General features: G+C 30.0%; 1 protein-coding gene across 1 annotated transcript in view; it reads right to left on the bottom strand.

Moving 5' to 3' along the window:
• Positions 1 to 15,338: 15,338 nt before the first annotated feature.
• Positions 15,339 to 22,022, bottom strand: part of Galphas (G protein alpha s subunit) — a 45,488-nt gene continuing 38,804 nt past the window's right edge. Inside the window, exons 10-11 of the mRNA XM_043042822.3 lie at positions 19,348 to 19,415; positions 15,339 to 17,144 (exon numbers count right to left, since the gene is read on the bottom strand). Of these exons, the coding sequence (XP_042898756.1) occupies positions 16,998 to 17,144; positions 19,348 to 19,415 (215 nt within the window). The 3' untranslated portion in view covers positions 15,339 to 16,997. The remainder of the gene's footprint in view (positions 17,145 to 19,347; positions 19,416 to 22,022) is intronic.

The raw sequence follows: 22,022 nt of genomic DNA, 5'->3' as shown, positions 1-22,022 counted from the left end.
TATGCGTACAACCACTTTATTTAATCACCGATTGTCTTGTTCCCAAATTTTTATTTTATTTCCTTTCTGGATTTTTATCAACTGCAAACAGCTCGTTAAAAGGTGAGAAGAGGTTTGTTTGTTTGAGATGCTTATTTTTTCTTCTTTCTAATTTAACTTTCATCTCTTAAAGTAAATGATTGATAGCAAGCATCGTCTTTTAGTGCATTTTGACTACAACGTGAGGTTGTATCGTCAAAACGAGCTCTCTAAATAAAACTAAATATTTTGAATAAATTTCACAATATTAACACAAAAACTTTGAATAAATTTTAATTTACTAAGCTGTTTTGCTAAAATTTTGGTTTTGATATTTTTTTGCGTTACTTTATTTGATCTTTTCCACATTTGACGCAATGTACAAAAGTGGGGGTAAATAGAGGTGGTCCTTCCTGGAGCTTTCTCTGTATAATTTTTTTTAAAAAGAACACATCACAACTTTGTATGCCAGTTTTGCATAGCAATCTTTTTTTTTTTCTAATTCTTTTCATAATTTTTCGTCTTTTAACAATCCTTTTTTACAGATACAGCAAAAAAATTGTTTTTGAAAAAGTATTTTCGTTGTTTAAGGAAATGGGACGGGGCGGATTATGATTCTTATTTTTTATGCCTTGTATGCCACAATTTTTACTATACAAAAAACTTTCGCGACTATGTTTAGTAGTGCCCTCTTATGATCAATTTTGGAAGTAGAACAATATGTTATAGATAAAACTTGTATAGATATTATCCATTCTCCTATTTGTTACAAAGTTGAATAGTGCATTTCAAATATATAGATATGTATATACTATTACTATTAAGCTTATCTTTATTGCAGAGTTTTGAATTGTTTTAGTTCTTGTGTTTTACTATTTTCAGAAGCGCCGCAAACTTATATTTTTGGGAGCATTCATTGGGAGCGGGATTTGAAATCTTCATGTCAAATAAAAAATAATTTCAATGTAATTGTAGCCAAATAAAAAAGGGAACGATTATTTAACATTGATTAAATAATTCTCCTGTTACAAATCGGAATATGAAACGAAACTGTTACTCATTAAAAGTATGTGTTTAAAAAAAATTAGAGAAAAACACAATTTTTTGAGCGAGCGATCCTTTAAGTGTGCCATTTTTGAATTACTTTTTAGATAATCAATTTTCTACCTTTTGCTTTCGTCTTCGTAGTTCATTCATTCGTAAGGACCAAAATTGGGATTTTTCTTTTCAGTATCCTGTTCTCAAAGTTACATTTTTCTCAGATTTGCGTAAAAAAAAAAGGTCGGTGTCACCCAGGAATGAGAATTAAGAAAGAAGAAAAAGAGGGTGCTGATAAGGGTGGAATTAATGTTTTGTTAACGAGATTTAATATGAGTAATGAAATTTAAATTTTAGATTAGCAGAAATTCAAAAATTTTTTGTCAAAATATAAATTATTGATTAACGAAAATCCGCTAAACAATGGCCTTGAAATTCAAGGAATTCCGCCAATTGGCTGAAGAATCAAGTACATGAAAAAGTTAAAAATACTAAAGCATTTTTAATTATTTGTCAAAGAAAAAAAAATCCTCAAAGCGTCAGAACAAACTTGAACGATAAAGGGATTCAAGGAATGGAAGAGGGGGAAAGGACATAATTTTATAAATATAGAAGAAAATATATAATAAACCATAGCCTTTCAAAGAGGTCGAAGGGCTTTCTATCAGAGGGCGTAGCCAGATTTTTCAACAAAAAATAAGCACCTTTTAGGTACTTTTTAAGCACTAAAAAATGTTTATAATCACTTTCCAAAAAAAAAAAAAAAAAAAAAATCATAATCAGGATCTGTGCAGTAAAAAAATGTTTTTCTATTGTTTAAAGTTCGTAATTTATAAACATAAAATCAATAAAATTCGAAAACATTTTCATAAACTTTACATAATCATGATAAAAAAAAAACTATGAATGTTGCAGAGAAAATCGTGAAAATAATGCATTTTTTTTGTAATTTGGATAGACAATCGACACGGCAAAGAAAAAAAAATCTCTTTTTAAAAGATAGAAAATTAAGCACTTTTTACTAACTCTGAATAAAAAAGAGCACATTTAAGGGCTTTTAAAAAACGTAAACAAAAATAAGCACTTTTCATGTGGCACTAGTTCAGCAGGGTTATAATGGACCAAATTTTGATGCAAGCGAATTATTAAGTGGATGGTATTTCAATTGTTCAGCAATAAATTTCCGTCTAAAAGTTGGTATAATGGATGATAAAATAATTTTAATTATGAAAATTAATGAATAATACAAATTAGTAAAACTAATAAAAATCAAAGAAAAAAACCCCAGCTTTTTTTTTAAAATTCCCTGATTTTTGTTCAAATTTCTCTGATTTCCCCAGTACAAAAAAAGTACCAGATAATTCCAGGTTTCTGTTAAAACCGGGTAATCACCCTGTTTTAACACAATATTAATACAAAACTCAACTGTGAGTTATTAACTGTATTTTTTAGTTTTATTTCTAATTTTTGGTATTGTAAAAAGTAATTAAAAAAGACATTTTAAGATTCCTAAAATCTCTTATAATTCACTTAATATCAATGTCCTAAATTTAACAAAACATTGAACTCTATCTAAACACTAAGTAAAATTAAAATCGTTTGCGCAGTATCATGTAAATTCGATAAAAATTTTAAAGTCAATGGAGGTAACCGTTGAGAAATGTAGTAGTAAATTGGCTTAATTTGAAATCTCCCCGCTAGAGGGCTGATATTCTGTGCAGTAGAATCAGTCTACCATTGAACCACCAAATACTAAGCATCGGCTTGTATTGATACGTTTAACTTTTATATAATCTGAAGAGTTCAATCCTTAAAATATGGAACTTGTTTTGTTAAAATAAATATTTGTTTTCGATATTGATTGCCCTTCCCTTTTTGTTTAGTAACCTCTAATAACGACCAATCTGTGGAACGGAAAGTGGTCGTTCCCGAGAGGTTTCAAGGTATTTTTATTTTGAAAAGTTCGGTTTTCAATGTTGATGTTTGAAGGAATTTAATTTTATGCAAATAGTATATGACTAAGTTAACTGATAAAAAAAAGAATTCAGATAATTAAAAAAGAATTATAATCATTGAAACAGGGTGCGTAGCCAAACCTTTCAACAAAAAAGAAGCACCTTTTAAGTACTAAAAGAATATTTTTAAGCACTATATACATTAACAAAATAGTTTTCAGACTTTATATGATAATAAAATAACTAGTTTCTGATACAGAACTCTTTTTCTTGTTCATATTAGCCACAATAAAGAGATCGAGAGATAATTCGGTTCAATTTCAGAGGGTGGAAAAATGAAGCCTGAAATTGAGAATATCTTACAAAATACAGCAGAGTTGCACAGGAGAGTGCAAGAAGCTCACCGAACACAGCTCAGTACACGTATATGCGGACCCGCAAGTATTTCATCAAACGTGTAAAATGTTTGGCGCTTGCGCTTTCATACGAAACTGACCGACAGTACGCTGAAGTGCATTGTGAAAACGTTGAATAGAACAACGCGAAAACCACGCTTTTGTACAAATACGGCGAAAATCGACATGGTAGAGAAAAAAAATTTCAGTTTCGAAGTGGGAAAACTGAGCACTTTTTAAAAGCACTTAAAGGGCTTTTAAAAAACGAAAATAAGCACTTTATAAAAACGCTATACACCATGTTAAATGAATTTAATGCAAATAAATCGCTAAGTTGACTGAGAAATGGAGCCGTCTAAAACACTTACGTGTACATTAAAATTATCATTATTGTCGTCAACATATCTAAATTACTTGGGCACTGAGCCCTTCATTTAAAAAATTTGCGCACCCTAGTATATGAATTTCGATAAAAAATATCTTTATATTTTACAAAATATTTTTCAATTCACTTTAAAAATAATCCTTAATTGAACTTAGAATATAAATACTTGAAGATAGTCAGTTATTTCCTTGTATTATTAAGATATATTTCATTTCAATATTTTTACACAGTAAGTGTATACAATGTTCCAATTTATTACTTTTTGCAAATTCCACTTTTTCATCACGATTATTAATTCATATTCAATTAAAATTTATAAAAATTATAAATTCCCGAATGTCTCTTCTTAGTGTTGTCTCATATTATAATTTAAAAAAAATTGTGTTATGTCTAAGATAGGGCGTACCTAAGTCTACATACGCCACTGCCAATGTACTGCCGCGCAATTGAAAAATCAACGTAAGCGACAAAAAATTCAAAATTGAGATTTTTAAATATTTGGTATCTTTATATGGTAAGTTACATATTGTAAAAAAAAAAAAATTAAATAAATTTTTCTATATCTGTTTTTTGAAATTCTATTTTAGCGTTCATTCACAGGGCTAAAGAGAATAGAAGGGCTAGTTCACTCCGCTCTTAGAGCTGAAGCTACGATTTCCCTCCTCATGACGTCACTGTGTCCACAGATCTCGGAGATCGCAAGCAAAGATATTTGATAACTTTGCATGTTTCGCTTTGTAAAAATAAGTTAGTCTTTTTCTGGTTATTAGCTTTCAAACTTTACATAATTAACACATTATTTACGTTCATAAACATAGTTCAAAAAAACTTTTTTGGCCTTTTAAACTTAGAAAAATGTTTTACTAGTTGGCGAAAATGACACTATGAATACTTTATTTTAAAAAGTTCTGTTTTAACTTTAATTATTAAGAAAAATGAAAGCATATATCGACACTTTTTTTATCTACATATTCCTTTATAACAATAAGTTGAGCTAAATTTAGAATCTCTAATTTTAAAATATGCCGTTAATAGCAATTTGTTCATACTTAATCATTAGGAAACATCAACCTTAAACGCTAATTACTGAAACAAAATAATAATTTAGGTTCATAATGACATTAGAAATTTTACAATTGCTTATGGATGTCTAAAATTACGATGATATAATTTATAGATATTTAAATTTACGAGAATATAATTTTTAAAGAAATCATAAATATTTAGAATAACTACATTAACAATATGTTATGAAATTAGGAGAATTTCAACTATACACTATATATTTTATTTATACTTTTTATTTACATTTTAATTTTCAGTGAGTTTATCTATTTTTTAATTTTTTTCACTTGCCTTTCTTTTTGAAGTAACGAGGCGGTTTCTGTTTAGATCATTAATTTTTTATAAAAGTTCTTAACGACAGAATAAACGTATTGCTGTTTTATATTAACTGTGTCATTTCGGAATCCATTCTTTACATAGCTGTTCATTTACTTTAGGGAACACGCGGAAAATTATATTTTTTCCTTTTGTTTCTCTATCAGAATTTTTTCAAGTTGCAATCGCGCAAACTGGCATTTCGATAATAGTTTTAAATTTTTGTAAATTCACTGCAAAAACTGAGGAGAGTCATTATAGAAAATAACAAATGTCTTAGAATATCTCGCAAAAAGAAATGCTCCAATATTAGTTAGAGCTAGTAAGGCCGAACGCTCCGTTCTTGAAGTAAAAGTGCGAGCTTTGCGCCAAAGTGACGTCACTAGAGAAAATCGGAGGATTGGCGCGGCAAGAGCTACTTCAAAGGAGTGAACCAACCCTTCTATTCTCTTTAGCCCTGGTTCATTCATAGCAGGAGATAAATTGTCAAGCCATTTTTCTCGGAATCAATCATGAGGCACTTACGTGAGGCCCAACACTAGGGGGGGGGGGGGGGCAGCTTTCTTTTCCTCTTTTATTCATCCGGGGAGTGAAGAATATATTCTTGTAGACATGAAACAGAGCAATCTTCTTCAAAGAAGTTAGTAAAAAAATATCACTGCAAAAATCACGGGATTCTAGAGATTGGAAACGAGAAAAAAACATCACCCGAATTCCGGTGTACCCCTGAACTGCAATGCTGGTGACCTGAAATTTTTATTTTATAAGTTCTACCGTGATCCTATTAATATAAGTAATCAAGATAAAAATAAAAGTGATATCGCGAAAGAGTGCAAGGAACGAACTTATCTTTAGTTTCTTTCGATGAGGTAGAGATTCTTCAGGCATATTCTATCAGAGATGGGTAGAGTTTTCCCCCCAAAATAGGGGTACCACTGTGCGACAGGCCAAACTGCAATAAGTAAATAATATTTACGTATTTTAGTTTCTAACCGATGTTGAACAGTCGATCCAATTTAGGATTTACGACTACTAATATCCAGAACACAAAGGAACTCCTGGTACAAGTATTTTGTTTTGTAACCGTCGTTGAACAGCCGACCCAATTTCATGGGTTTACGACTACTAATGTTCAACTCCGTAGCCTTGTCATTTTGAACCAATCCAGAAGACAAGGAAACTTCTGGATCAGTACCCCCAGAGGTATTGATTTGTTATGGGAACATGAAGGACTTTGAGACTCGACAGATTTAACGTGCATCAGTCACCATTTACTACACGGGGAGTCTTTGGCCGGCGAGGATCGAACCCACGACCTCTTGGACATGGGCCCAGCACCCTACCGACCAGGCTATCCCGGCCTTGGTACAAGTATTGCGAGAAATTTGCTTTCGTGGAGGACTTTTTGATGGAACTAACCCGCATTTGTATTACATGGAGAGGAAAACCTCTTAAGGTTAGCCTGACGGCAAGAGAACTCTAACCCATGATCCGTCTACCACTGGTAATATTTTGCGTTAGCACTGTGGTCGGGGCAAGGCAATTCGAACCAGTTTCACCTCATTGGAAATGAAACGCTCTATCCCCTGAGTCAACACGGCTCTGTTTACTTATTAAACATTAATGTCTTACAAAATGCTTATAAAAGCACATTTATATACTTTTTTTTATAGGTAAGAGAAAATTATCGAACTGTGATGGTTCAGAGGTTAAAGACTGAGTCTTCGTTCCTCGATAACCCACACAGCTTCAGATCAATGGGTACAAGCTTGAGTGGGAAGTAATTGCGGCTTGCGCACATTGCAACATTGACCACAATAGAAGATTGTGGTGCCTTAGCTGGCTGTTGCGGAAATGATTTTCTTTAAGCGAATAATTCCACAAACAAGGTGAAGATAATTTGGGTCATAAAATAAACATTCAATGACAAAAATTGCAATTCGAAAAAACGAGAAATCGAACCTCAGCTCAAACAGTGGTAAACGAAGATTCTACCCGCCACACTAGTTGGATGGCCATAGCTGTAAGAAAGCTATTGATTATGAAGGGCAACAAATTTAAAAAGCTTATGCTCGCCTCCCAAGAAGACCCACGTTCGAATATTTGCGATGGCTGGTTGATTCGAATTCAGCTCCCAGTTAACACCAACCAAGTTGCTAATGTCACACTATAGGCTATTGGCGACGGTCTGGGAAACATCCCTGAGAAAGACCCCGAAGATAAGCCATCGCAATTTTGATCCTTTGTAGAAGTGCTTGGAGTCAGTCGCAATATAGAGGGCTTTGGCAAACGTGCAAAGCATATAATGAGTGGGGTGTGCGGGTGAGTGACCACTTGGATCAGTCTGCGTAGGGACCGAGGGTGTGCGGCATTGTTCCTCGTTAAACTGTTCTACCGTAGCGAGCTCAACTTCGCATGCAGGTCGTCTGGCTACCGAAGCGGGAGTGCCATCAAAATTGTGATGGCATCTCTTCGGATCTTCCTCAGGGATGTTTCCCAGACCGTCGCCAACAGCGCATTGTGCACGTGTCTAGTGCGACGTAAATGAACTACTACAAAAATGAATGGGATGGATCTCAGCTTTGGTAGTCACCAGGACGACACGCGAAATAGAACGATGTCCGATACAGTGCACCCTCAGTTCCTTCGCAGACAGCGACTTTCCTATCCAGCTGCGTTTAACGACCCGCTCACCTGTTTGGCATTTAAAAAAAAAAACTTGACTCAGAACTCTTTCTTTTTTTTTTTTAAAGTTCAGGTAACAAATAAAAATAAAATAAAAGCTTTTATTATAATTGCGAATAACAACCAAAAGAAAAATCTTCAAAAAAGAGATCGAATCGCTGGATTGTAAATTAGATCGCATGCGAATCAAAGTGATCAATGTATTATACAAAAGCACGCTTTTGTATAATACATGGTGAAAATTGACATGGTAAAGAAGAAAAAATCTCATTTTCGAAAAGAGAAAATTAAGCATTTTTTTTAAAAACACTCAATGAAAAAAAAGCACTTCAACAAAGCGAGAATAAGCACCTTTTACCTATTTTTAAAAATGCTACGAACCATGTCTCCCAAATAAATATTCTCTTTTGTACGTGTGAAACGGAGGGAGTGAAAAAAATGGAGGGAGTCATGAGTTTATAAAAAGGTATATTTTAGCTCTCCACTTCACATACAGTCAAGTCATATCTAAAATGAATTCAAAATAAATACAAAATTCATATTGGATGTTAATACACATGCCTTTCATGAAGTTGTCACCAAAAGTAAACACACAATCCATATTTACTATTAAATTTTATTTTTGGAATGTCACCCCATTACAAGAATTTTATAATCAACAGTTTGTAATTAGTACTTCCTAGATTTTGAGCTCTACAAAAATCCCCTCCCAAACTTTTTTTTTTGTTTTTAAATTTATTTAAATTAATCTTTACAGCATTTCAATAACAATTTTTTAAAAGACACATTTCACACTTTTTAAACTATATGAACATATATACTAAAGGTCTGAACAGGTCGTCATGAAATACTGACCCTATCTTTTATAATAAATATTAATAATAATAATAATCTGCATATAGAATCATTTTGGTATTTAGCCAGACTAGAAGAAATCATTAGGTTGGTGCAAAACAAGTATTACATTGCATACAATAAGAGTATAGTTTGTCTACTGTAAGAACTCCCCCAGCTACAAAATCTGAGACCGTCTGTTGCTATGGAAACAAGAATAGCGCATTTCAGGGAGGGTAGCTTCTCTTTACTTAACACAACAGACGGAAGAAAAAGATTCCCTTTCTCTCTCCGACATGAGCCAAAACCTGTCCTAAACTATTTGCAATAGTTATACCTCGTTACCAAAGTCATCGCCATATGTCCAGACGAATGACTAGGGGAGTTCTTACTTTGGACAAACTATAGATAACTTTTAAAAATAATAAGACTATGGAACTGCAATTGATTATTGGATCTCATGTTGCAGTTTAACAGGGCATTTTAAAAATCAGTTTTATGAAAAAGAGATTCATTTATTGAAAAAGACAACCTCCACAAAAAAAATCCTACAAAATGCATCATTAAATTTTTCAGAACACAAGAATGAAATGTACGGATAAAATTTAAATTATGAAACATTTTAATACAGTATAGTTATGAAGGAAACTATTGGAAACATCAGATAATTAAAATTTAGCTATTTGCGAACATTCACTTTTTTAAAAAGAAATCAACGGATGTAGTTTTTAAACTTTGCTGTGTCAAAATCTCTTCCGTACTTAGTGATACTTTTATGTTAGGTCTTTCATGTACTGAAAAAAATACATACATTTAATAAATAAATTTTGATAAAATTAACAAATTGTAACTTCTGTTTCACTCATAGATATGCAGTACAGCAAACAATAAGAAAAATGACAGAACATAGATTTAATAGAACAAAAAATGGGGCTCTTACTCCAATTTTCAAACTAAAAATAAGCACTTTTAAAGAGTTGACTTATAAAAGTAAAATATTAAAAAAGTTGTATTTCACAGTTTAATACATTATTTTCAACCAAGAGGTATTTTTATAATTCAGTAAAACTAACAGGAAGAATACAATGTTGAAAATTCAACATTAATAATTTTTAAAATATACAAGAAGTGATGCCATACAAATATTTTCAAAATAAGCCCAATCCCATTTTTAAAACATCAGCAGTTAAAATATGGGTAAGTATAAGCACACACATCTACATTAAAAGATTGTTGATCGAGCAAACTCGTTCTCAATTTATTGCCAATTTTAATTTGTATGGGGCTTTATTTGCGATCTGGTGCTAGAATGAAATCAGATGGTGAAATAAAATTCATGTAGAAATTAGTACTTTTTAAGACTTGTGTAGAAGCTGGAAAGAAAAAAAAAAAGGCATAAAATAGACAAAAAATTAGTAATGACTACTTTATTTAATTTTAAACTCGTCCAATGTTACTGCGATTAGGACCCTCTCTCTGAAACACTTAAAAAAAAAAAACATGCTAATTATTTTAAAAATAAACAGTGTGCACATAATCGTTTAAATCTTTTTTTCAGCGAATGAATTTCAACTAAAATATCATATTTCTATAGATAGGAAAAAAATAGGAAATTTAGGCTACTAGGCAGTTGTAAAACAGGCCAAGAGTGGCAAACTTTATCTCAAATATGGTTAACATTACAAGGTTCATCTCTAAAATGGAGAAATTTTTTAAGAAATAAGAGTGAAATAAATTTTTAGAACGTCATAAAATATTGCAAATTTATTTAAAAAAAATTTAATAATAAAGTGCAAAGGGGGTGCAATTTTGCTGAAAAAACATTTACAGAACTTTTTAAAATCGCCCTTTTGTTATAATTAATCATCCTGTGGCGAGCATTAATAATGATTGAGTAATATCTTTATTGTTCATCATTAACCTGTAAAATAATGTTTTTTTAAAAATTTATTTTTAAGATGTAATTTTTTTTTTTAAAAAAGGCAGTTTTTCATACACTCACACTTAAATAGCATTCAACAATTTTTACCAACCACAAATTTTTTTCTTCCTCCTGATACGAAAAAATTAAAGAGATAATCCGAAAAATACATTTTAGAGTTCGGAAGACACATACATGATAAATGATTGACAGACATATTTTATTATAAATATACTCTTTCTTTAACTTTAAATCATATAAAACTTTTATTGACAGAGTCCTCAATTTATGCGTATTTTGTGCAACGCACCTGCCATTGTTTTCAGGAACTTTTTATACACAATTTTTAATAATGAGATTTGTTATATTGGCTATTAGTTTATCAAATTACAGTATTGATTATATTAATGAATGTTTCTTCATGCATCATTGTACATTATGTACACATATAAACTCAATGCATATATTTAATTGAAGAGAAATTCCCTGTATTTTCTCAGTTCGTTAAAAAAAAAAAAATTCCCTGTTATTTTAGGGATTATTAAATTCCCTGTATTTTCCAGGTTTTTCCCTATTCTCCCTGTGGAGTGGTAACCCTAAAATTCATAATTCAAGTAAAACAAATGAGTCATTCCTAAGTTGCACAGAATTTCGTCTCCGTAAAAAGTTTTATTGTAATCTAGAGTTAAAAACATGATCCACAAAAATATGCATTTGAAGTAAAGTGAAATTGTATCGTGTCAGAAAGTTAGCACATTCAAATGTCTTTCCTATTTTTAGGAAATCTAATTTACAGAACTCACGAAATTTGGAGATTAAATAAGGAGACAAACTCTAGAAAACAAAGCTGCCAAAATAAAGAGGAAAAAAAAAAACATTAAATTTAAAAAAATATATAAATCATGTTGTTACTATACAATAACCTTTCAAAAATTTTAGACATAAGGAATTTCAGGGATTTTTTTAGTCTATAAAATGTAAAAACTCAGTAGGATATAAATAATTACAAATCTGGAGAAAAAAAAATTCCCTGTGTAACATATTATACACAATATACTTAGAGGAAATACAATTACTGTGCTTTTGCGTCAGCTATTATGTGCTAAGTATACTAATTTTAATAGCTGGAAAAACTTGGAGAAAAAAATGAATAGCTGAACATACTTAAATAAGGCTATAGTAAATAAAATATTTTAGTATAACTGAAATATCACCTTTAAATATCCCATATATTACACTTTGAGTGATCACCATTTTTTAAAAGACGGAAATAAGAATTAATTCTCCGTATTTTCCCAGTTCGTAGAGAAAAAATAAAAATTCCCTGTTATTTCAGGAGATTTTTAAATTCCCTATATTTTCCCTATGGAATGGCAACCCTATGTAAATGGACTGCAATACTTTCCAGTTACTATTGGCAAACTATAACGCAAAATTTTTTCATTATGTTCGTTACATTTTTTAATCATAATAAACACTAAATTCATTTTAGAATAAAAAGTTCTGAAAAAAAAAAAAAAAACTGAGCATTTAAGATAAAGAAAAAAAAATTACATTCATTATAATGAATAAGGCTTACTTCATTATTCAGCAGTAATACATACATATTTAAATATTCAAGCAAGTAATGAAGTGGGCAAAAAATTTATTTTTATCCAAATTCTGTTAAGAAATTTTTTCATTTTTAGAGAACACAAATCACGAGAATTATTGGTTTAGCCAGGAGAAACGGGCAACCATAATAAAAATAATTCCCCCCATGTAATTATATGTTTTTGAATTGAATAAATAGTTAAAAAGTTTATTGTTATGAAAACAAAGCTTTGAAGACTATTAATTGCTAAAATAAGTTTCATTTTTTCTAAAAAAAAATTTAAAAAAAAGTTGTTCACAAATTAAAAATTAAATGTTTAAGAAAAATGAAACTACTTAAGAAAAAAATATGTAGAAGACTTTCAAAGCAATATTTTGCCAATTTTAGTCATTTAAATTAGCTTAACAATCACAAAAAGATTTAAATTTACATACATATTTATATGTAATAGGAATTCATGATTAAAGTACAAAATTTTTTCAAAGTAAAACTGCCAATTTTTTAAATATAAAATTTGGCAGAATATATTTTAAGTTCGCTTTCTCACTTTAAAAAATTAATTAACAAAATATAAAACAGATCAGAATAGTCTATTTCAGATTTTACATTGAAATCGACATTCACTTCTGTGGATGACTTTTTTTATTACAATTTCATTTTAGAAAACATGCTAGAATTTACGAGAACTGGGCTCTGAAAAATTATTAATGGCTTCACGTTATCTTATTATGCTCAATGCATAGTTTGTGAGGAACATTTGCTGTTATTAACAATTGAAACTAATACATTGCCAGCTATTACAAAAATATAAAGACAGATTTTTTACAGATATCATATTTCACTCACACAGAAAATTCAAGCCTCACAAAGTTTTGGCAACAAAATGACAATCAACATGCATTGGAAGTCTCATTTAAAAAAAAAAAAGCTTTGAAATAGGTAAGTGTTGCCAAAAAAAAAGAGAAACATATTTATCATAATTTAGTAGCCTTTATAAGTAGATGCTTTTTAGAAAAAAGATCCCAATTATTCAAAAAAAACTGCCAACTAATAACTTGGTCAACATCAGAAGTTATTAATTTATGTTAGTACTTAAAAAATCAGGATCGCCAATCTAATCTAGAAAATAAAATACCCTGTCTTCCTTGTACATACACTATGCACAATACAGTAAGAAGAAACACACAATCCCTGTGCGCTTGTGTGAGGTACATTGGGCTAAATATACTAGTTTGAATTGCTGGAAAAACTTAGAGAAAAAAAAAGGTACGTACATCTGAACATACTTAAAACAAATAATGCTATAGTAAATGAAATAGTTTAGTGTAGTTGAACTATCATCCTTAAATATTCCATAGATTGCATTTTGAGCAGTCCTATCTCTTAAAAGACAAAAATAAGAAACAAAATTTCCTGTATTTTCTCAATTCGTAATGAAAAACTCAAAATTCCCAGTTATTTTAGGCGATTTTTAAATTCCCTGAATTTTTCAGGTTTTCCCCTGTTTTCCCTGTTAAGGGGCAAACCCTGAAAATATAATAGATTGGAATTCAATTTAGTAGCACTGTAAAAATAACTAATTCCCAGCAACAAAAAAGAAATATATACCTAATAAAATGAGCAAATTAATTGAAAAATATGAATGTGTAATACCATTTCAAACTGGTAATATTTCCCCCTTCTTTTTGAATTAATGATGCATTAACACTTAATTTCTAAAACTTAGTTTAAAAAAAAAAAAAAAACTCTTCCAAGTTATGTACAATGAAATAAATGACATTCCTCACAAAGTAAAACACTGAATACATGATAAGAACATAAAAGAGAATTACGAATCAATTTTTGTAAAATAAAAATTCCAGCTTAATCTATGAAATATTGAATAATTTATTTTGTCGTGGATATTCCAGAGCTGCAACATAACTAGTACAAAGTTCTCCGTTTTGAATTTTAAACATTCATCTCCAAGAGACAATGATATACTTCCAACTTTTATTATAACTTAGATTTGGAAGAAAAAATATTTTAACTTGAAGTTTTTGAAATTATAAATTATGCAATAACATTTATTAAGGTTATATATATTTAAATCTATGAACACTTACTTCTAAAAACTTGTGTTTTCTGTAAAAAAAATTATTACTATTTATACACTTTATTACAACAACAAAGTGCAAAATTTGGGTACCTCTCCCAAGTTATGCAATATGAAATAAATCACACTCATCACAAAGTAGAACACGCAATGAATTATAAAAACATTTATGATAAGATTTTCATCTCAATTTTTTTTTAAACAAATGTTTTAAATTAATCTGAGTTGTTTTAAGTATTGAGTAATTTTTGTTGTGGGAGTTTTTGGTCGCATTGTGTTTAATATACATATCCATGTGAACCAATAAATAGAAAAACAGTCATTTAAACGCTTTGTCAGGTTGAAAAACCACATTCTTTTAATGTAGATGATTTATAATGTTTTAATGCGTTTTTGTAATAAGTTGTTTTTGAATACAAAAATTATCCACTTTTTTAGAAAAAAAAAAAAAAAAAAAACAATTTAAGAGTTGGTCATTCATTTTTATAAAAGAAAAAACATTTTTAACTTATTTGAGTTTGACCATCTATGTTTACATATTTACTATGCTAATAAGTAATAAATGTTAATAGCTTAGAATTTGAAAAATAAAAGAGAAAAATTTATAAAGACTAAAAAATATGGAAATCCATTATTGTTAGACTTTAACGAATATGAAATTTATATTAGAATTTCAAATATAAACACTATGTGGATCACTAGAAATGTTTCGCAAACATTCAGATGGCAGAATAGTTTGGAATCAGGCTACACTTCCACAATTATGAATAAATTCTGCAGGTTGTAAAAAACTAGAAGCAAACCATTCACTCAGATGTTTATGCAAAGCTATTACAAAATATGAAGGCTAAAATAAGAGAAATTTGTTTAAAAAAAAAAAAAAAGATTCACTGACAATAAAATCCAATTTTTTTTCTTTTCCTAATTTTCATATTTTTAAGTTAGCAATTCACTTACAAAAATAATTTAAATAGTTGAATGCAATTTAAATAACCATATAGATCACACACATAAAAACTGTTGCACCAACCTATAGAATTTCTTTTCTTTTTTTAAGGAAAGTTAAGCTCTTTTCAAACTTAATTAGCAAGAAAATAAAAGAAAAAACTAATTAGTTATTAAAAAATTATGTACACATATCTTTATTTAATTAAAAGCATTATACCTTTTAAAAACATGTTCTAAAACACCGAGTTGATTTTAATTAAATAACACTTTTACAATTTATTATAAAAGCATAACATGAAAAAAAGGGAGTAATGCCTGACTATACCAGAACAAAAATGTAACAACATATTTGGTTTGAGCTTGAACAGGCCTTGAATATATATATATGTATATAAATAATACAGAATACTTCATAGAAGGAATCTTTAGAAGCAAGATACATTTTTCAACATAATTTTTCACTAACCTTTAAAAAAAAAAAGGAATTAATATTAATAGAGGGATGCAAGCATTAATAATAATAAAAAACCATCCGTGACTGCAGATTATTTTATATAAAAATATATTAAAAATAGATAATTAAAAGCGAGTCACTTTTAACTGATTATAATGAACTTGATTAAATAGTTGTTCTACCAACACATTTAAAATACACAAAAATTAGAAACCTAATGTTAAAGAAGCCCTGAAATATATCTGCAACAAGGGAAGACAAATGCATACAAACAAAAACAGGAAAAAAGAGGAGAAAAAAAAAACAAATTTGATTTTTTAAGTAGACAGCAGCAGCAGATAACAAAGCACCCATAAATCTCTCTCTCTCTTTTTTTTTAAAATTTATTATAAAGACGTTCAATCTCATCATCAATTAATAACACAGCCAATTCCTGTCGAAAAACAATAAATACTATCCAAATATGATTTTTTTTCTTTCTACAACTTAAATATAAATCAACAATAATAAAACTATTCCAATCTAAAAAAATCAAAGGTTGACTAGACTAAAACTAACAAATGCAATAACCACCAAGAGAGAACTTCTGAAATATACAAACTATATATTTATGTATATATGTGTATATATATACATATACATGCACAGCACATGTACATATGTATATATAATAAAAACCGAATCAAAATAGGCTGCCGTAAATGCAATTACGGGACACACAGCATGTCCTGTCATTCTTTGAAGATAATACACATAATAATGGGTTTTGAAACATGAGAATAAGTGCAGCAATAAAAAGTCATAAAATGCATTAAAAATAAAAATCACATCACGGTTGTTTTGAAGGGGGGAAGAAGACTAAAATAATAATATATCCATTACCGCAGAATTTCTCTTTTCGTCTAAAAAGGGTTCCTCTATGTTATTTATGTGTGACAACACCCATGAGAAGAAGAAATGCAGAGAGAATGAAGAAATGGAAGCAACCGTGATACACAAAAAAGAGAGAGTAGTGGTTTGTTGTTGTTTGTGAAATCACAGTTTTAGGGGGGGAGGGATAGAGGGAGGTAAGGAGGGTAGGCAAAATGTTCCTCGGCTAATTTTTGGGCCGCCAGATGGCGCTATTAGCACACGGAATGATGCAGCAGAGCAGGTGGTGTTGTTTTATGGCCAATGATGATTTGAGAGAAAGAGGCAGTGTTTTCACTCCACAGTGTTGTAGTATTTATAATGTTCCACCTTTTTGCTGCATGCAATAACAGAAAAAAGAACAGAGTAATCTAACAGTGGTTCGATCACAAAAGTTCGTACTGGTGTAAGTGCATCCGTTGGATGATGTCTCGGCAGTCGTTGAATACCCGTCGAATGTTCTCAGTGTCTACAGCACATGTGAAGTGGGGGTAACAGTAGTGCTTCCCATCACCGCTCGCTGTGCTGATGCGCTAAAAAAAGAGGAGACAACACATACAAGTTTATTTTAAAGAAAAACATAAAATTCCCACTTATTTCATCATCAGGATGCATAGCCAAATCTTACAACAAAAAATAAGCACCTTTTAAATACTTTTTAGGCACTCTAAAGAATATTTTTAAGCACTATATACATCAGTGTTTCCCAAACTTATGACTTCTGCGTAACCTTTCAAAATTTTTCGTAACGCTGTGTACCACTAATAAAAAAAAATGAATATATTTTTTACTATAAAAAAAATAAAAATCACAACTGGCTGTTGATCCCACTAATTATTAACTGTTAGCTCTGCAAAAAATAGCCAATAGAAAAAGACGCAATCGTAAATTTTCATGGCTAGCTTTGTTTTTTAAATAAAATGTTTTGAAATTTTCGTTTGTTGCAAGATATTTCCCATAAGAACGTGTACCCCCGCTAAACTGTTCCCGTACCCCTGGGGTACACGTACCACACGAAACACTGACAGGGTGCGTAGCCAAATCTTTGAATCAGAAATAAGCACTTTTTAAAAACTTTTCAAGCACTTTACAAAAATTTTTAAGCACTCAAAAAATTCATATTCAATCAATGATATTACTGAAAAACAAAAACTTTTTACAAACAGTTTTAGCGTTAAAAAAAAAGGGGGGGGGGGGAAACGGGCGTAAATCGAAACAATCAGTACTTTCCCACATCACCGAGTGAATTCAACTTGACCCTGAACTCAGAACAAAAGTACCCTTACCCCCTACGTCAAAAAAAAGTGTTAGAAGTAAAATAAAATAAACAAGAACAAAATTAAAATAAATTAAAAAGAAAAACATTTCATAAGGATCTGATATTCTTTATCCGAATTGGAGCACTCGGGTTTCGGTTTAAAGTGTGCGCGCATGCACAAGTCATAACGTGGGTGTGACATGAAGTCCGCATGAATGATTACATAGCAAATCCCCCATTTTTCGTGAAATGCATGGGATACACCAGATATCACTGAAGGGAGAAGAAAAAAATTTCGGAAAAAAGCACTTTTTAAAAACGCCAGCTGAAAAAAGCACCTTTAAAAGCTTTTAAAAACGAAATCCCCAAAAAAGCACCTTTAAGTACTTTTTACAAAAGCTACGCACCCTGACTGATATACATTAACAAAATGGAAAATAATTTTCAAAGACTTTGCATGATCATGATAAAACAACTGGTTTCTGACAAAGAACTCTTTTCTTGATTATATTAGCCACCATAAAAAAATAGAGAAATTTTTCGGTTCGATTTCAGAGGGCCTGAAATTGAGAATATCTTGCAAAATGCAGCAGATTTGAACTTGAGAGTGCTAGAATCTCACTGAACTCAGCTCAGTAGACGCACACACAGATTCGCAAGTATTTTATTAAACATGTAAAATAATTGCCGTTTTCGGATATTGGCTAAAATAAATTTATTTTTTAAGCCGTTAGAACTAAAATGTATTTTTACTATTTTATATGTTTATATTTATGCAGTCAATTTTTCCTTCACATTTCTTTTCATCAGTCTCCGAATTTTGAATATTTTTAACTGAAAAAGTATATTGCTTTGAATATCTCGGACTCATTATTTAAATTTGTATTGATTTAATAAATTAAAAACAAATGTTTATTTGAGAACAATTAATTGAGATTAATGCTTGAAATAGTTTACTGTTAAATAAGGAATAGTTTACTGTAAATAATTCTAAAATGAGTATTTTGTATTAATTTCTTTATATACTAACAACCAAGGAGGTAAACTAATTTTTACATACATGCACTATTGAAAAAATATTAAACATTCATTTACTTGACAAGTGAAGTTGTAATAAATATTCTAAATCTTTAGTTATTGTATATATTTTATTAAAAAAAATCACTTGGAAGAACTTTTTAATGGTTAAATTACTTTTAGTTTGGGCTTAACATGTTAAACCTTTTGATTTACATAAACTAAATAAAACCTGCTGTAAAAAAATGATTTTTGAGGTAATTTTTTAAAGCATTTCTCCATTTTCCAAGTCCAGGTTTCATTTAGAAAAGCTTGATACTGTTTACATGTTCTGTTTGACTTTCTTTTAGGCAGCATAAACATTTTTTTTTTATTTTTTAAATGAATAATAATAATAAAAACAAAAAACAAGACGAAGCATTATAAAGTGGTAAATTTTTAGGTAAGAAAGATAAGATTACCAAAAATTCATCTCTTATGAAATATTTTGCTCTCAAAACTTCAGGTTCATCTCCCTGATCAGTCACTGCTGCAATAAAAAGAACCACAAAATAAATTTTTTCAAGTAAATTATTACTTTTTTTATTAAAGCAATTCAGGGTTAAACAATGCAGCATTTTAGTGAAACAGCATAGGGATAAAAGAATATAACCTTAACACATTGAGTGTCACATCACTTATTGGTGGTTGACACAGAACATTCCATTTAGGTTGTGTCGGCCACTGGTGATTAACAGTGTAAAATATGATACAAAATCATAAAATTTATGTTGTTCTAAGTTGCTATTGAACATTTATCTTATTTATAATTATTGCAAATCAAAATTTGTAACTATGAGAGGTGGGCTTTACAATGCGAAGAACAATACCAGCACTTTTAAACAGCTGCTTGGCAAGTATTTCCTTGAAAATATAGCATGGTTAGAGTGTCAAACGAATGAAACACACCAAAACAATTTTAAAAACATGAACAATTTAATGTCAATGAACATCAGTACAGGATTAAACCATACTGTGATATACCTAAAATGCATCATTGGGTGAAATATCATAATTTTGACCTGACAATTTCACAACTACATACTTTAACACTAAGCATAAAAAATTTAGCAAGTTAACTTGCTAAGTTTGATGAAGATGTAAGTTCGCCAAGGGGGATAGATTTATAAATAAATTAATGGACAGATGTTAAAATGTGAATCCCAGAATAAAATAATAGCACGTTTACATTATTATAAAAGCAAAATACATTTAATCAAAGCAATTTTAAAGAATAAGTTTGTTTTTTGTTGAAAAAAAATCAGGCATGGTTGGATACTGTACTTTTCATTTGGTATAAAGTGTCTTGCTAAGATTAATAGAAGAAAAGTAATGAAGGAATGTTGAGGTAATGGTTTGACATTGGGTTGTGATTATCTATTAAATATTTACAATACAAAAAGTCAAAGTAAGGAAAAAAAAAATTTCTTCCAAGAATACTAAACTGAGAAAAAGAATTAGCAAGCAACAGATGAAGATAAAAAAGCCCCTTCTCACTATCCAATAAAAGTTTATGAGTATCTTGAATACAGCATGTAGAATAACCATTTCACATTTACTGATGTGCATGTGCTCAAACATGGCACCCATTTTCAAGATTTGACAGACATGAATGAGAATATTTTGACATGGCCCTCTTGGTCAGTGGTTTTTCAATACTTGTTTCACCGTTTTAGTCTTTATTTTTCATTGCAACTTTTCTTATAATTCAAATCACTTTTTTTTCATTAATGCTTGGCAAGTCTTGAAAATGGGCATCTACTTTTGAGTGATTGAAAGAAATCAAATTTTATTTCCTCTTGCATATTTTTGTTACCAAAGAAGCTCTTTAATAAGTAACACAATAGTGAATATTTCAGTCAATTCATAACAATTAGCCTCTAAAACAAGCAAAAAATATTTGGTAAACTTTTGGTGTGACCTGTAACATTCCACTGATCAGCAAATCTAAAAGCAATGATGGACTGGTGTTACTAATCAAATACTTGGCAGGGCTTTGTTTACTTTAGAGGTCTTGTTTATACCTCTTGAGGTAGTTGAATGACGTTTTATCAGGGGGCAGAGCGGTCGTTGTTAGCCGGGAATTAGCATATATCTTTTTGCAATATAAGTCACATGTAGGCAATTTGCATAGATTATCTTTTAATCATTGGCATAAATGCTATGTAAATTAGATCACTGTAGGTGACTCGTACTAGTGGGTTACTCATACTCTTGAAAAATTCTTATATATAACTACAAAAAATAGTCTGCTAAGTGTGGAGATACCACATTACACAAAAAATTCTATCCATTGCAAATTTATCTATTTGTCAGTAGAAACCTACAATTGATTGTGAGTTGCTGCCAAGTTTACTATCTATATGAATGCTTGAACCTGTAAATAAAGTTTGTTTTCCCCTCAATATTTAGTGCAGTCATTTGTGTAAGACCATGATGAGGCGCTACAGACCATATAGTGTTCTCAGACCATGCAATTGCATGTAAATGCTGTATGCACATGTGCAAGCAGTTTGTCGAAAATAAGAGTTGTCAGCTTTTTAGGCCAGATTCAACGCTTTTAAATTGAAAAAATAATTTTTCTTTCAGTACATTTTCTGATCTCGACTAATTTACTCTTTATTAGAAATCTATTTGACAAATAGTCTCTCAATCAATAACATTCATTAGAAAACTGAGCTTGAAAAATATAATTACGATTTTCTTTATTCAGCGATTAGTCTTTAATAATTAAATAATAATTGTAACTATTTTAGTAAGAAATATTGGCTATTTCATCTATAATATTTTTTTTAAAACAATATTAAGTATTATTTAAACATTTTATTAAGTGCTTTGTTCGGTAAATATATATAAAAAAAGAAAAAAATTATTAAAATCTGATTTAAATCAAATTAGATTTTTTTTTAAATTATGATTTTTGCCAAATTTGCTAAATGAAGAGATCACATGAAAATACAACTAAAATATAGTATTTTTACAAAAAATAATTGCAACAGAGGTTAGAATTGGCTAACTTAAATCTCAATTAACTGGTTCCTATTTTTAGAAAAGTAGTTTTCCCAAGAAAGTCATTTGTAAATATTGACTATTCTCT

The sequence above is a fragment of the Parasteatoda tepidariorum genome, chromosome 10 (genome assembly GCF_982258835.1).
Source record: "Parasteatoda tepidariorum strain Cologne lab strain chromosome 10, Ptep-v5.0, whole genome shotgun sequence".
NCBI classification, from domain to species: Eukaryota; Metazoa; Arthropoda; class Arachnida; order Araneae; family Theridiidae; genus Parasteatoda; species Parasteatoda tepidariorum.
The sequence above is the reverse complement of the archived record's forward strand: the minus strand, read 5'-3'. Positions and strand labels throughout refer to the sequence as shown.